At 51.3% G+C, this 17,423-nt stretch overlaps 1 protein-coding gene across 1 annotated transcript; it reads right to left on the minus strand.

The window, feature by feature from the left end:
* Nucleotides 1-6,314: 6,314 nt before the first annotated feature.
* On the minus strand, nt 6,315-17,145 carry Lrrc15 (leucine rich repeat containing 15). The gene is made up of 2 exons (XM_051150423.1): nt 17,074-17,145; nt 6,315-8,169 (listed from the first exon to the last, which is right to left on the minus strand). The coding sequence occupies exon 2, from the start codon at nt 8,164-8,166 to the stop codon at nt 6,418-6,420; it is 1,749 nt and encodes a 582-aa protein (XP_051006380.1). The 5' UTR covers nt 8,167-8,169; nt 17,074-17,145; the 3' UTR covers nt 6,315-6,417.
* Nucleotides 17,146-17,423: the final 278 nt, after the last annotated feature.

Consider the following 17,423-nt stretch of genomic DNA (forward strand, 5'->3'; position numbering starts at 1 on the left):
TCACTCATCGTAGCCCCAAATCCAGACACTGTACTTACTAGCTATGTGGCCTCAAAAGGTTCCCTTCCCCAGCTATCAAAGCCTTAATTTCCTCATCCTAATTAGAATCCTAGCCCTTAAGGTAAAAATTAGTCCCCGATTAGACAGTACATTTAAAGCACGGCATGGTACTTGACAAATAGCAAACTTTCAATTTAGTTCTAGAATGAATGTGAACGTTATCATCTAAGCCTGGCACTCTGAGGATGAAAAGAAAAGAGCATTAATTATGTCAGATGACAGGCACCAACCAGGGTGGACCACGAACCTGGTGACCACTCTGCCTGCCCCCACTCACAGCTGGTTAGTTCCCCGAGAGCCAGAACGGGCCAGCCTCCGCCTTGGACTCTCCCCGGCACACCTTCCCTGCCCCTACACAGCCAAGGCTAGCTGATCCACTCAAGGGCTTCACCTCCTGTGGAAGGGGACTCAGACACTGTGGCCTTCTGCCACAAGTCCCTTTCCAGCATCCCAGGCAGGACCCTAAGTCACAAATCCCCGCACCCCCACAGACCCAGGAGTGAGGCAAGAAGCCTACCGTGAGGGGCAAGGCAGGTGGGGCCAGAAGGCCTAGTTTTCCCCTGGAAGCAGAGGAGTATTTCATGTGCTCTATGCTCACTTGAGTCCAGCCCCGACTCTGACCAAAGTCCTGGTCAGGAGGGTTCCTCCCCTCCCGTGGATTGACCGTTCCCGGAATGTCACCAAGATCAATGAAGATTACAAAATGACCCTAAATGATTCCCATAGACAGATGCCTGATAGGACTAGAATCCTATAGGGCTGTAGGCTTGGCAGCTTCAGGACCCCAAGTATCCACTAGCCATTAAAAAGTGCCTCCAGGCTGCACTGAGATGAGGGTCCTTTCCTTGTGAATAGAGGTGTGGGCTAAGAGGCCACCCAGCTACCTGCTCAGCACTCAGTGCTGACACTAACAGAAAGCCTAAAACTTATCAGTCTCTTGTGTTTGCTGATTTGTTTTGTTTAATGAGCGTTCTCCTTTTGCGTGTGTGTGTGTGTGTGTGTGTGTGTGTGTGTGCACGCGTGTGTGTGTGTGTGCGAACTGAGCATGTGAGATTGTGAGTTAGGGGTGTGTGTAAAGTGAACACGTGAGAGCGTGAGTGGAGGTGTGTGTGTGTGGTGAGCGTGTGGGAGTATGTGAAGTTGTATGTGCAGGCATGCACTCGGATGTATTATGTATAATGAAAATGAGAGTAGCTATGTGGGGTGGGTATGACCGAGTGAGGCATGTATTGTGTGTGCATGTGTATGTGATTATACATGAGTGTTCGTATGATTTAAGGTGTATAGCAAAAAGGCGTGACCAAGTGAGACAATACAATGCCTCAGTGCCAGGAGTCTATCATCCAAGTAATTTGAGGCTGTTTAACTGTTGCACACTTTCAGGAAACGGCTATGATATATAGTATTTCTTTTTGCACATGTTCAGATGACATCCCCACACTGCAAAGGGATGGATGACCAACGGGAGCCATTGGCTTTCAGTACAGACAGAAGAAAGAAGTCTTTAAAGGAAGGAAACAGCCAGGAGCCTAGAGAGCCAGGCCCTCCCTGGGTAGCGCCTGGCCTGGCCAAGGCATGATGGTGGTCTTGAGGAATGGCAGGGCCTGCGACCCGCATCTCTCGGGAGATTCACACCCAGGCTGGAGAAGAGCTGTGCTGTCCTGTGCTCCCAAGGCCTTGGATCCTCTACAAACACAACTTGTCTCACTTGTCAACATGTCAGAGCAAACAAGAAGAATCTGGTGTCAGGGCAGAGTCTGAGTTCTGGCTTTTCGATTAATTATAAGACAAGGGATTTGATCTCTACAAATCTCTGTGTTATCCCCCATAGGAGGCACCAGGGAAGTGTGTGTGTGTGTGTGTGTGTGTGTGTGTGTGTGTGTGTACGCCCGCGCACCCCCCCCCGTCTGTCCATGTGTGTCCACATGTCTAGAGTGGAAATATGTGCACATATGTGTGTTCAGGGTGGAGAGATATTTGCAGCTTCAAGGATTGCTGGGCAGTTGTGGCACATGCCTTTAGTCCCAATACGCAGGGAAGCAGAGGCAGGTGGATCTCTGTGAGTGTGAGGCCAGCCTGGTCTACAGAGTGAGTACAGGGCAGCCAAGGCTACACAGAGAAACCCTGTCTTGAAAAAAAGAGCTTCAAGGATGCCCCAGGATATAAGCATGAAGCTTTGAATCCTCTCCCCATTATCTGGAATTCCAGAAGTGTGCCCCAGTGCACGCTGGGTGACTAGAGGCAGACAGTCACCCCTAGTTTACAAGGTGACTCTGGAAAATTCGTTTTCTGACTTGAGTTCACGTTTTTCATCTGTGAAACGGGCCAAACCTATTCTTTGTTTGTTTGTTTGTTTGTTTGTTTTCGAGACAGGGTTTTTCTGTGTAGCCTTGGCTGTCCTGGACTCACTTTGTAGACCAGGCTGGCCTCGAACTCACAGCGATCAATCAGCCTCTGCCTCCCAAAACTTATTCTTAAAGTCCCTGATAGCCACACAGGGCACTGCTTGTTGTTTGCTATTGAGTTTCCACCTTTTTCCCCCAAAGGCCTGTCCTCCACCCAGGATCAACTTTTTGGGAGGAGCCACTCACCCAGGTCACCTTAATATGGGTGGCAAGGACAACATGCCTAGGTGTGAGACCCCTTCCCCTCCCCAAGATGCCCACAGAGAACACACTCGCCCTGTGTAAACCATTTATTGTTGATTCTGGATACCAAATCTGTTACAAGCAGCATCTAGCAGAAGACAGATATTCCCCCAACCCTGCCCACCAGGGCTCACATTCTATAAAACCCTGGGAGCCTAGAAATCTCTAAATGCACTGCCAAGCAACTGGGACTATTTGCAAAGATTGTCTAGTAAGGCAAGAGTGATTGTTCTAGAAGGCAGAGAAAGAGCTAAGGCAACGGGAGGCAAGAACACTCTCTCCTTAGGAGACAGGCCCTGGAACTGGGTGGTGCTCCTCCTGGAAGCTTCCTGCTGTCCACACCGTTTGAGCCACACCAGTGGCTTCTTCCCTCCGAGCTTGTCATCATTCTTGTAAACAATTGGATCTGGTTCTGACTTGCAGGGTCTGGAGCTAAATCTAGGAGTAGCTTGTAGCTAAGTCTAGGACTGACATGCAAAGCCTGCATCCTGACTCGGGTTACCAGCCTGCTATCTAGGATCTTTCCAAGGCCGGAAGTGGACTCCAGAGTTCCATCGTGACACCTGTGGGAGCTCCAAGAACCAAGCTGAAGCTGTACAGCCTGTTTCCTTTGGTCTCCCGATGAAAGCCCTGGAGAGCTCACGAGGTCTTGTACAGGGGTTGTCTGCCAGGCACTGTGCACAAAAGGCCCCGGCACAAAAGGATAGTGGTGGGACTAATTTCACAAGGTGCAGAGAGGGTTAGATCTTTGCATGGCACCCAGGCCCCACCATCACCACCACCAGCAGCATCTATTAACATGCTGGCTCTGGTTGGCCTTCGTTAGCTTTCTTCCAGCGTGGACTCTCCTCCCCACCCCACATAAATGCTGGCAGTCCAGAAACCAGAGAGCAGAGAGAACAAACTGAACTCTGCAGCCTATCACAGACTTCTAGGGACCACAGAGCTTATGCCAGTCCCAAGACCCAACCAAAACACATTACCCTATTGCAAAGGACCCTCCACCCAGTGTTCCGGGCAACTCCTTCCCTGACTAGAAAACATAGTTTAGAGAAACTGAAAGGCCCACCAGAGAAAGGGGCAGGCCTGATGACTCCATCTGGACACTATAGTTGGGAGAAAGGGGGGGGAAAAAAGGTGGGATCAGAAGGTCCAGGGAAAGGCTCCAATGTCGCCAGCACCTGAGTACTTAGCTTGCTACCTGTGAGCTCCTGGGCAGGTCAGTAGAAGAACAGCTGCCCTCAGGCCAGCCTTTGGGCCACCAAGGTATGCCTCTGTCATGGCCAATGTCAGAAGCAGCCAGTGGTTCCAGGTTACAATTGGCAGGGGATACTGGGTACCGTGGATGCCATCTCTCTTCATCTCTAGCCCACTGAGGCTGGACATAGCTCACAAGGAGCACCTGAGGAACACAGCATTATGCCAAGCTTCCATCTGCAGTAAAGTGGTCCAGCTCGTTCTCTTCATCCACAGACCCACCATCAGGCCCCAGTCAGCACTCACGCTCACACTCACTCTGGGAATAGAGACAACTTGGTTCATGGGTACCCATTGCTATAGATACGTTGCTAACACTTGGGAGATGCTTTGGAGAGATGATGTCTTTTGGCTGACATCAGCTTCCCTGGGCCAACAGGGTGTGCTGTGCTGGTTCTCACAAGCATTCCTTATGAACTACTCTGTCAGGGAACTGGAGGGAAAGCCTGGACATTGGGTAAGCTCTGATTTGCCTTATAAGCATCCCCACAGGTTGGAGATAGACATCCAGATTCCCTCTGTTCAGTGAAGTCCTTCCCTCAGTGATAGAAAATCCTGAAATTCTCTGTTTCCCTGTTTTGTTTTTGCTCTGTAGACAAGGTTGGCCTTGAACTCACAGAGATCTGCCTGCCTCTGTCTCCCGAGTGCTGGGGGGGATTACAGGCGTGCGCCACCACATCCGGTTGTGTCACTGCTTTTGCTTCTGCACAGATGTATCAGTTGTCCTGAGAAAGTTGTGTTGCCCTGGTCAAAACTGCTTAATGTGTGGAAATAGATATGTGTGTAGCAGGAACCACAGCTAAGGCAGATACATTATGACGGCTTTCAAAGAGAACACTCTAAGCCATCTGGTACATAACCAGACCCTAGGAAGAAGGCTCTACAGAGCCAGCCCATGGCTCCACTTGACCTTCCAGTGTGCCCTGAAGCCTACTGTCTGTGAACACGCTGTAGTTTAGCTGCAACTGACTGACGTTGATGGAGAATTTGACCACAGGGTAGAAAGATTCCTGTTTTCCATTACACTTGGTTGTTCAACTGGAAGACCTCATCTCTGAGCTATTTTGCTTCCTCCAAGCGAAGAACAAAAATTAGAAACAGATATGGGCATTTAATGCCCATAAAAGGATCATCAGAGGGGCTGCCAATGAACAGCACGGGGCTTGTTAGCTGGGGAGAAGTGCGCTTGCACAGGCCACTGTAGTTCAGATGCTTCTGGTCTGGCCAGCTTGGCTGCCTTTGGTCTTGACTGTACCTACCTCTCTTTTACTCCTAACAGCTGGGCTTGTGCAAAGGCTGCCCATGGAGTGGGGGGGGGAGGTTATATGGAAAAGCTATAAAGTCTACAGCATCCCCAGTAGTGCCCCAGAACAAGCTTGGAGTGGGGACCCTGCGACATCATTTCTTGGTACCATGCTGATCACACAGGTGTCTATTCGGAGGGCGAGAATTTGCCCGGCTGTACATTATCACACAGGCAATTATGTTGGTATGTTTGTGATACTTCAATACACAATCAGAGAGGGGAAAGTGTGGGCATGTGTACAAAGACCCAGGCAGCGGGTTGCTTCCTCCAGCCAGTTTCAATGGACTGATTTTCATGTTGAGAGAACTTTAGCTATTCTGCGTGGTTTTGTACCATAACGGGATAAGATCTTTGAAGGAAAGCCTGAGGCCCTAAAAGGCTGAACTTGTAGCAGTAGAAGCCGATGACAACCCTGCCCAGGATCAGACAGCATAGATGTCTTTCCGTCTCCCAGAGCACCCTCTGAGCCAGTGCCGTGAGCTAAAGGAGCCAAACCTTCTCACAGAGAGAACTTAGTCTGCCTTCAGCAGCAGGAAAACAAAGGGACACCTCTCACTTGAGGGGACAGAGTCAAGCTATGGTACAGAAAGAAAAGCCAGAAGAAGAAGAAGAAGAAGAAGAAGAAGAAGAAGAAGAAGAAGAAGAAAAGAGAAGAAGAAGAAGAAGAAGAAGAAGAAGAGAAAGAAAGAAAGAAAGAAAGAAAGAAAGAAAGAAAGAAAGAAAGAAAGAAAGAAATCAGCATATGTAATACTTTGAGGCACGGGTTGACCTGGCAGAGAATGAACAGGCCTTGTCATCGTTAAGTCTACAGAGGCTAGAAGGGGCTGGGCATGGGAAAGCTTGTTCTTGGAAGCAATGAGGATTTGGCAGAGGGCCCTCTGGAGGTTGTCTGGGTGTCAGTGCCTAGAATGCCCCTGGGCTTTTTTTTTTTTTTTTTTTTTCCTTAATGACCAATTAGATTCCTCTAGGAGTACAAGGTTCTGAAATGCCTGCTTCTCTATAGAAGACTCGGGGGGCTCTGGATAAGATGGGGCACTCCCCCCGCTGGGGCTATCAGAGCCTGGCTGCATGGACCCAGGTTTGGAATGATCACGTTCTCAGATCCTCTGGTTCCGTCCTTCCCCAGCCCTGCTTGAGCCTGCTTCCCTAGCACTCATTGGGAGCCTTCATCTGCATCAGGACTGCCTGGCTCCTCTTTTTACAGCAGCAGCAGCAGATGCAGGCAGCCAGGGAACAGGCCAAAGCAATGATGCCGATCACAATGGCAGCGATGGCCAGCCCGCTCTGGGCGTCGGTCATGCCCCCTATATTGCGGCCCTCAGTGGCTTCATTTGTGATCAGATCAGTGTAGTCTTCTGTGGTGCCGGCCATCTCTGTGGTAGAGGAAATGGATGTAGTGTCGGGGTAGCTGGGTGTATCAGGGTAGCTCGGTGTGTCTGGGTAGCTAGATACCTCAGGGATTGCCTGGATACTGGGCACGGGGACATTGATATTTATGATGACAATGGACTGTCCTCGGACGTTGGCGGGGCTGGAACACACTGGAAGAGTGTCTGTCCCCAACCTGGCTCTGTTGAGAAGGAGCCAGTTGCGAAGTGGGAGGATATCTGAATCGCACCTCCAGGGGTTGTCATAGAGACGAAGCTCACACAGGTTCACCAAGTGATCAAAGATACCCAAAGGCAAGTTCTCTAGATTGTTGTTCTGCAGCTGGATGGTCAGGAGGCCATTGACGTTGGCGAAGATGCTACCAGGGAGCTGTCGGAGGCGGTTATTCTGGAGGGAGATGTTCTGCAGGTTGGCCAGTGATCGGAAGACACTGCCATCCAGGTCCTGTAGAGCGTTGGTGTGGAGGGACAGCTCTCGGAGATTCGTCAGCCCATTGAAGGCTCCCGGGGAGATGTTACTGAGGCGGTTGTGACTAAGAATCAGAACCTGCAGCTGGTGCAGGTTGCTAAAGATGTTGTCGGGGAGGTCGGTAATGTGGTTGTCATAGAGCCAAAGCTCCCGCAGGTTGGGCATAGGCCCAAAGACCCCCGAAGAGAGCTCCTTCAGGGAATTCCCGAAGAGTGTGAGCTTGTTAAGCTGGGGCAGCCTCATGAAGATGCCAGCCGGCAGCAACCCGATGTGGTTGTTGGACAGGTACAGTCTCTGCAGGTTGTGGTTATTATGGAACAGGCCGGGGGTGAGTGTGGCGATCTGGTTATGCTGCAGGGCCAGCTCCTGGAGGTTGACAAGCGTGTCAAACATGCCCATGGGGATGTCCGAAAGCTTGTTCTCATAGAGCCGGAGCACCTGGAGGTTTCTCAGGTGCTGGAAGACCTTAGGCGACAGGTGGGTGAAGCTGTTCCTGCCCAGGTCCAGCTTAGTGAGTCCCACCAGGTGGTCAAAGGCCTCTTCAGGGATGTATTCCAGCTTGTTGCCATGCAACAGGAGTTCCTTAAGATTACTGAAGTGGGAGAACTGGCCTGGCTGGATGTGCACCAGCTGGTTATTGCACAGGAGGAGGGATTCCAGATTGGGTAGGTTCTGGAAGACCTCAAGAGGCAAATCGTATATTTTGTTGTTGGCAAGGCTGAGGTAGCGCAGCGAGCCCAAGTTGCGGAAGGCACCTGGCATGATGTTTGACAGTTCATTCTTCTCCATCCTCAGGGCGATGAGGGCTGAGACGTTGAGAAAAGGGCCCTCAGGGAGTTCCATGATGTGTGTGTTAAGAATCTGCAGGCTCATAGCATTCCAGGGCAGAGGGGTCGGCACTGCCACGATCTGTGCCCCTGTGCACTCTACCTGGGAGGCCCGGGAACAGGTACACTCACTAGGGCAGCCATAGTAGGCCAAGCTCGCAGCCCAGGCCTGGCAGCCCACCAGCAAAAGGAGATAATGTTTCAGTGGCATGGCCTGTGTGGGGAGAGAGAGATGCGTGAGTCCTGGTCGCCTCATCCACCACCAACTTTCAGTTTCAACAGTGGCTTCAAGCCCCACCCTCATGTACAGAACTCCACGCTCTCTGCTTTGGCCTGAGAGCCCTTGGCTTTCCTACTTCTGCCCAAGCAATCGCCTCACCTGGAAGGCTCCTCATGCTTATTCAACTCTTCCCCACTCTTCTTTGCCAAGTTCAAGCCTGGCCATGATTTCATCGGTGGGTACCAGTCACGCCCTTGTGTAAATGATAACCCCCAACTTCTTGTATTGCCAGCCTTAAGTGGCATTTATCTGTCTCCTTCCCTAATTAGTAAGCTATTTAAGGGTGTTATCTTACAATCCTATAGTTTGCTAAGATTAAAAAAAAAAAAAACCTGTATCTTTAAATATGAAATATTTAAGCATAAAAAATATTTTTAACTAAGTCATTGAGAATTTCATACACGCATAATTGTATTTCAATCATATGCACTTCCCCCTCCACTCCTCTTCCAAATCCCTCCCCCACCAACCCCCACCTCTCCACTCACCCCATACCAATTCATGTCTTTTTTTTCCTTAATAACTCACTGAGTCCAGTTTGTGCTGCCTATATACACGTAGATGTGGGGTCATCCCCTGAAGCAGGGGCCACACCCTGAAATAAAATTCACTGTCTCTCCCTTAGCAGCCATCAACTTTCAGGAGCTCCTTGGGGAGGGGAGGGGCGCGCGTGGATCGAGCTCCCATATCTAGCTCGCTCCACGCGCGCGCGCGCCCCTCCCTTCCCGTGCTGGGATGCGGACTGGCTTCATTTTGTGCACGTCTTCTGCAGACAGTCACAGCTGTAGTGAGCTCACGTGCAGTCCTTCCATACCTACGGCTCTTACCATCTTTCTGCACCCTCCTCCCCGCACCCGTCCCCCACTTCAACTGCATCCCCTGAAGACCTCTGTCTTATAACCTCTCTAGCGCTCAGCACACGAGCAGGCTGGCAAACAGAGATGGCCCTTTCCAAAGGACCCGGAAGAGAAATGAGAATAAGTCAGTACATCCACAGGGCCTAAGCCTGGGAAAGCTGTTCAGGCTACATGGAGGGACAGAGAAGGCCAGCAAGGCAGGGAGGATGACAGTGAGGGCAAGCAGCTCTTTCTACCCTCTCTCCTGCCCTCCCCACCAATCCATGGCCACCAGCACCACCCTTCGCCCTTTGTCCGCCTCAGCCTGCCCATATGCGCTCCATCTGGATTTAATCCAAGACATCCTATGATAAGAAGCCACTGTCTGCACCACACGCTGTCTGTCTGAAAGAGGTGGCTGGGCCTCCGGCTGATGCCTAGGGCGTGGCTTCTGGTGTGAGTCCTGGTTCCCACAGAGAGACACTGGGTGGCCTGCAGTAAGTCCCTGAGAACAAGACACACTTTAAGCTCAAGGGTGTAAATGGGTCCAGATGTCTCCTTGACATAGGAGCCAAATACATGGAAGTCTACGGCAAAGATAAATGCAGAACCATGGGCATTTGTTCCCGTGAAGATATGTAAGGCGCTGCTTTGCCTTGAATGAGAGTTTTCAGGCCTCTGACTTCATCTTCTTCATCTGATAAGTGGTGGTGGCAGGTGACCTCTGTTTTTTTTTTTTTTCTTCTTGAGGCTGTCGTGCAGGTTAGACAGGAGAGTACACTCAAGGGTATCCTATGCATGGCTGTACTAATGCCCGTCCTTCCTTGTTCCTGGCTTACCCAAAGCATACACTCACGGGGTCCCCCGAAGGCAGGAAGTCCTCAAAGTGTCTCTAGTCTGGTGTTCTTAGTTTGGGGCGACTAAGGATTTCTGTGCGTAGGCATGAGTGGTCATAACCTCTGCCCCCAGTTCAAAGAAGCCTATAGCTCCTGAGGCCTAAGCGGTTGGCACTTCTTGTGATGTTAAAGGGAGGCAGGAAGCAGGGAAACCGAGGCCTCAGTCTTTAAGGTTCCAGCCTCCAAGCTGTTAAGTGGAGGACTTTGAGTGGTGTGCAGTGCCTCTCCTAAGGGGTAAAGCCACTGAGTAAAGGCAGGGGTGTCAGCAGGTAGTCAGGCACACACTGGGCATGGGGGATGGGTGTTCTGCAGCATCTCTTGATGCCCTGAGATCATGGGGGTCTGAGCCTGGATCCCTAGTCTGGCCTGGACTTCCTATGCCCCTCCATCCCCCCCAAGAAGCAAGCAACTCAGAAAGACCCCAGTTGCCTCTCACCCACACAGACCTCAACTTTTCATTTATTCACAGCTCTCTCTAGGCCTGGCCTGTGGAACCTTCATGAAGGACTTGCCTAAGTGTACCTACCTGTGGAGGAAGAGAGAAGAACACTGTGGACACTCAAGTTGGGTGGCGAAAGAATAGGAGGCAAGCCAAGCTGCTGATCACATTTAAGCAGTAAGCCAGGTCCAGAAAAAGAGAGAGAGAGAGAACTGCTTAAAGAAAGGTCATGGGGGCCAAGCGTAGAGGCTCGTGCCAATAATGCTAACACTTAAGAGGCTGAAGCGAGATGATGGATCCCTGCAAGACTGAGGCTAGCCTGAGCTACAGAGTGAGACCTTGTCCAAAAAAAAAAAAAAAAAAAAAAAAAGAGTCTGGGCATAGAGAGTTCTGTTACCGCAGTCAGCGTAGTGCTGAGAGAGTGGAAACAGGTGGATCCTGGGAGCTCGATAGCTGGCCAGGCAACCTTGCTGAATGAGGGAGCTCCAGGCTCAGTGAAGGACTTTATCTCAAAAGGCAAGGTGGCATGCTAGGAGGAAGACACCTGAAGTTGACCTCTGACCTCCGGGTGTGTACCTCCCCCAACAAACACATACACACCAAGGGAAAACAGGAAAAAAATGGCTCAGTGTCCGAAACTCAAGGCTTCTCATTGGTGTTAATGAAGAAACAATGCTGCTACAAAAGCTAACGTGATCTTAGACTGCCTCAACAGAAGGATCTGGAAGGGAGGAGGTGGTGGCCTTACTCTACACCCTGCTGATCAGGCCACATCTTTCTGTGCCCCGCTCAGCTCCACTCTGAACTTCAAGGCCAATGATGAACTGGTTTCTTTTTTCTTTTCTTTTCTTTTTTTCTTTCTTTGGTTTTTCAAGACAAAGTCTCTCTGGGTTAGCCTTGGCTGTCCTGGACTCGCTTTGTAGACCAGGCTGGCCTCGAACTCACAGCGATCACCTTGCCTCTGCCTCCCGAGTAGTAGGATTAAAGGCATACGCCACCATGCCCAACAACAAACCTGTTTCTTAAAGAACTCCTAGAAGATGCTGAGAGGACATAGAAACTAAAGCATCCATTGAAAGACCTGCAGATGAATACCAAGAGAGCAGACAGAGCATCCACAAGCCTTTCCAAAATGTAAGAAACTGCCATGGGATAAAGGATGCAATACGTGCTAGGGACACGGTACAGTAAGGTGCAGTTTCCACTTGGCCTGCACAGTCTCACAGAGGCTGCAAGCTCCGTGCTCAAGTATAGATGAGCACTTGTAGATCAATGAGATGCAAAAAACGTTCCTACCCCAAGCAAGGGGTCAGTGGAGAAGACCGAGGAGGTCCAGCCCAGGCTGAGAGTTCAGGTTCTGTGGTTGCATCCCAGAGAGTGAAAGTAGAGGACCATCCATCTCCCGGGAGGCTGGGCAGTCAGGGCTTGTGTCCATCCCCCTGGTAGATGTGTAGAAGATACACCCCTGGTTCAACTGCTCCCGGTGCTGTCTGAACTACTTATTTTTCATAAATCTTTTTTTTTTCCTTTGGGTTTTTCGAAACAGGGTCTCTCTGTGTAGTCTTGGCTGTCCTGGACTCACTCTGTAGACCAGGCTGGCCTCAAACTCACAGTGACCTGCCTGCCTCTGCCTCCCAAGTGCTGGGATTAAAGGCCTGCGCCACCATGCCCAGCTCATAAATCTTAATTTGCCCAGCTCCAAGGATGATGTTATAGCCCAAGCAATGGAGAGCGATTATGTGTGCATCATCTGGAAGGTCTATCTGCCGTCTCTTCCTGTAGGAAGGAGCTCCTGGGAGGACTATCTCCCCAGCTAGGCAGGGGTATCAGGGAAGTCCTGTGAAGCCTCTGAGCTCTGGCAGGGCACTTTGTAGCCTGAAGAAGACCTGGGAGGAGATGATTCCCTGAGGACCACACTCAGCACAACAAATATTGCAAGAATCCCCAATGTCTTTTTATAACTCCTCCTTGTCTACTGAGCCCACCCAGTGCTGCCTGCAGCTGTTTCCTGTTTTCCAGTGGTTCTTACAGCTGGTGCCTCACCCCAACTCCCAACCCCTTACTCCACCCCAACCCTGGCACCTCCAGCCTGCTCCCAACAACCGGAAGGAGCGCCCAAAGAAGGCCTGGGGCTAGGCCTTGAACTCTTGGCAGTGCTGCAGGCCATGGCCCTTGGCCTCAAGGAACCAACGTAGGGTGACCTAATAGCCCACGCTGCCCAGTGCCGCTTGGCAGCCATGACAATGGCAGTTAAAGGCCCTCAAAGCTGCCCTAATTATAGCTTCTTCACCCAGGCATCCAGCGCGTCCTCATTCATTTCAGCCAACCCCCGGGGAGGGGGGTGGGGGTACACCTGGCGTCCGTCACATCCATGTAGTCAGAGAACTGGCAGACAGACAGAAGGACAGACAGCTCACCTGGACACGGACGCGGCCCCTCCCCAGGAGTGGAAATGACTGAATAAGGGCACTCGCTGGCTGTGGGTCTCTGCAGAAACACCCTGTGACTCACAAGTAGCCTTGAAGCCCTGGGCTTTGCTGGTTGGGAGCTGGGGCCTTCTTGGATTTGTGCCATTGTTCATGTGCGCTAAACACAGTGATCCTTGGAAAGAGACTCATTTAAATATCACAGACTGAGACTCTGAGAGGGCCATGGAGATCCCTTATTTGATTCTGGTCTTGACATTAGCAACCTGAGTTTAGGTAACTACTGCTGGCCTCAGTTTCCCCTTCTGTAAAAGCTTCTGGCTCCCTTACAGCTCTAGTGTGTTTTAAATGGAGGCAAAAAGGAACCAGGAACGAAGACTTAACCTTTCTCCCATCTTCTCATCCCCATGAAGAACCACCTGGCTAGGCCCCACTTGCATGCCAAGGCTTGAAAACCCTCACTTCCTGAAGCCTGCTTGTTTCAAAAGTTTTCTCTTGAGTTAATCACTCTATCTTCACACAGACCCAGATAGGAGAGGAGCCTTAGAGGCCGCTCCTGCCCTTCACAGTGCACTCGAGGGGGGCGGGGTGCAGAATGAGGCTCTCAAAAAATCTCCCGCCATACCTGTGACACTCTCTGAAGACGGCTTCATAATCATGGCCTCCTCTGGGGTGAGATGGACTCTAGGCCACCCAAGAGAGAGGCCAGGCTTGGGCCTGCCCTCCCCATTCCCACCCAGTGCTGGCCTCAGCTGCTCTTTGGTGCATATTCTGAGAAGTGTGAAGTCAGAGAGGCTAAAAATGGGTGGAATTCAGACGTCGGGCTCTCTCTCTCTCTCTCTCTCTCTCTCTCTCTCTCTCTCTCTCTCGCTCTTTCTCTCTCTCTCTCTCACACACACACACACACACATACACACACACACACGCTCACACACACACTCACTCACACAGTGTTTCTCTCTCTCTCTCTCTCCCTCTGTCTGTCTCTGTCTGTCTGTCTGTCTGTCTCTCTCTCTCTCTCTCTCTCTCTCTCTCTCTCTCTCTCTCTCTCTCACACACACACACACACACACACACATACACGCACAAAATGGCCTAAGGGTCTTGTTGAGTAGCTCTAACCTCCCAGCACCTCTGCTAGGATTGTGCAGTAACTTAATCATGCAAGACACTAAAACTGGCTCTAGGAACAAAGCGACTTCTCAATAAAAGTGAGGGGCGATTACTGCTATCTTGTTGTCGAGCAACATTGGATATCCGGATGCTCCACCCACCAAGCTTCTAGCCTCTAGGTTGGGATGAGGCCTAGACTCACATGCTAGGGACTCCCTTCAAGTGTTCACAAACCACGCTCAGAAAGTACCTCAGATGTAGTCTAGAATACCTGGCAACCCGTGCTCATAGCCTCCCCGGCCTAGAACCTGCAGCTTGCTCTAGTGGAGCCTAGAAGCTGCTCCCCAGTGCTCATAGCCTCCCTGACTTAGAACCTGCAGCTTGCTCCAGGGGAGCCTAGAAGCTGCTCCCAAATATAGTTCATGGAATCCAGGCCACCATGGGTACAAGAGCCTCTGAAGTCATCTTCCTAGACCATTTGGCTGTTTTGTAGATGAGAAATGGACTGATCCGTATCAGGGAGAGGACTCGTCCAAGGTCATGCAGGCAAATGAAGACTCTTCACAGAGCCTGGCGAACCTCTGGACCTCATCACAAGGCTACTACTTGGCTTTATAAGTGTCTGGACTACCTCCTCCAGCAGTGTTGGGGGGGGTGATGAGGGAGGAGTCGGCCTTGCCCCTCCCCCAACCTGATTGGTTCATATTCAATCTGCCTCCACCTACCCAACATTATTAGCCAAGCCCAAATCCTCCCCAAACTCATTCTGCAAGTGGCTTTAGCCTCTGAGGCTACACAGATGGTGTGCTGTTTAGAGTCACCCAAGTAACCTGGAGGAGGGGAGAGAAGGTTCAGAGAGGCACCAGGAGGCTTGAGTCTGGTAACCTCAGCAAACACAGCCTTAGAAACACTCTACCCCAGACACAAAGCACCCTTGAATCCCAGGGCAAGACTTTTACAACTTCATCCTCCAGGTCCTTCAAAGCCAAAATGTCGCCAGGCGGTGGCGGTGGTGGTGGCAGCGGCGGCAGTGGCGACAGCAGCAGCAGCAGCAACGCCGGCGGCACACACCTTTAATCCTAGCACTCAGGAGGCAGAGGCAGGCAGATCTCTGAGTTCGAGGCCAGCCTGGTCTACAGAGTGAGTTCCAGAACAGCCAGGGCTACCCAGAGAAACCCTGTCTTGAAAAAAAAAATCAAACAAACAAAAGAAAACAAACAAACCCTTAAAAATATTGGTCATTGTTTTGTTTTGTTTTTTAAAAAGAGAATGACAGGCCTAGCCTGACTTCCTGCAGAGGCCAGAGCAGGGCTATAATTTGCTGTAAGAGCAATAACTGCCCAGAACAACAGCAGGAGTTGGAAAGTGGGGACTTTTCATAAGAAGCCATAGTCTTCAAAGGCTCTCCTTCTCAGCGTAGCAACTTAGGTCTGGCAGAGGGAGATGCTGTGCTCTCTGATCAGTCCTGTGTCCCCCAAGGCAGGCACTAGAACCCTCAGCTTCAGTAGTTCCTCTGTGGCCGGGAGATAGGAAGCAAATTGTCATCTGTAATCACAGCCTTCAAGTGTTTGCTGGCAGGACAAAGTCTGGGCAGCATGTCTCCCGTCTCTTATTTCTGCACATCTGGATCTACTTCCACTCATGCCTCCCATCCGTCCGCTTACAGTGCTGGTTTGGAGAGTGTCTCCCCCCCCCCCCCCAGACCTGGGAAGAACCTTCCTACACTTGCTGTGGGGTCTCCTCAGTGGTCTTCCCCGCCATGACCCTCTCATGTGCCTCCCGTGTCACTGTCAATGCTGAGACCAACAGCTGACTCATAACCACAGGCAAATTGGACTGTCTGCTCCTGAATTTACCCCAGATGTTCAGGCGATGCAGAAAGAAAGAAGACCCAGTTAGGGGCTTTCCAAGTTATAGACCGGGGCCAATAGGTAATGCCAGCTAGATACCCTGGAATAGATGCCAGCATGTGGCAGGCGGCACACAGTACCTTGAGTGTACGTGTCATGACAAGAGTCACAGTCTGCCCCTAAAGGTAGAATGGCTCAGTTGGGAGGTCCAGAAGGCTCTGCTTTTCCTCTGCATATGGGCAGAGACACAGGTAAGGGGTTGGGTTAAAACCCACCCAGGCTGGGCACAGTGGCAGACGCCTTTAATCCCAGCACTCTGGAGGCAGAGACAGGAGGAACTCTGTGAGTCCAAGGCCAGCCTGATCTACAGAGTGAGTTCTAGGACAGCCAGGGCTACATAGTGGAACACTGTCTCAAAACAAAGACCAAACACAAAAATTCATCCAGTCAGCTGTGACTACATAGCACACTTGAGGTCCTGAATTTGCATACATACATGTGCATACAGGCATCCATCCACCCACATACTCATGCGTACGTATGGACACCTGATTCTCATCACAAACCTACTTCTAGCCTCTCCCTCCCAAAGGCATCAGCTTCCCTGACCTAGACCCCGTGACACATTAAATGACCAGAATGGGATCCTCTAAGCCACACACACACACACACACACACACAGAGGGCCTGGACATCTAAGCTGGCAGCTGGGGTCCAAATCGGTTGTCCTCACTAGGAGCTACACGTCTGCTGGACCCCATCAGGTAACAACACTGTAAACTGATGAGAGTCCCAGGGCTGATTTCTCCCAGGCAGAAACCCTGTGAATCTAAGCTCACCTTCTGGGACAGAACCGTGTACACGCCCCCCCCTATAAGCGGCCACCTCTGTAGGTGCAAAAGAAATGATACAGGTTCCAAGAGCAAGAACCTTAGAGAAAACTCCTGTCCTTATGGATCTGGTTTCCTGGCGGAGGTAAAACCCGGTGCTTCAATCAACTTTCAACTAACTCCCTGCAGGTCGAAAGCTCTCCCTGCGGCACCCCAGGCTGACTTCACAGACCATAAAGACAAAGAAAGCAAACGGGGTTGTCAAGATTCACAGCTGGACCCTGGCATCCGCGCAGTGAGGGCAGGCTCACCCAGCTCCTGCACGGGCTGTACCTCAGAGCATCCCAGGCACACACCAGCCATGCCCGTTCTGGAGTCTCTCCAGGGATCCTATGGTCAGCCAGGAGGTGGGGAGCGGCAGGGAGGGGAAGGGCGGACACCCACTTACCAACAGCTTCACGCGGCTGCCTGCCGGTCAACAGGAGGGAGAGGAGGAGGAGGACCAGTCGGGCTCAAGGCTGCAGCATGAGTGAGGACCTTCTGGGCCCTCCCTGTCATTTAAACATCCCCTTGTGAGTCACCGCAGGGGGCAGTGTCGGCCTGCGGGGGGGGGGGGGGCGGGGCAGCCCGACTCTGGGCACACCACCAGAACATTTTTCAAACTCAAAAGCACGGTCTTCGACTGCAGTTGAAAATAAATTTCTTCTTTACCTCTCCTTTCCCATCTCCTTTGGATTCACTGTGGCACTGGAAAGACGTGCCTTAGGTAGCAGCCCAGGGGTGGTCAACATCCTGCTT

This window comes from Acomys russatus, chromosome 8 (genome assembly GCF_903995435.1).
Source record: "Acomys russatus chromosome 8, mAcoRus1.1, whole genome shotgun sequence".
Classification (NCBI taxonomy): domain Eukaryota; kingdom Metazoa; phylum Chordata; class Mammalia; order Rodentia; family Muridae; genus Acomys; species Acomys russatus.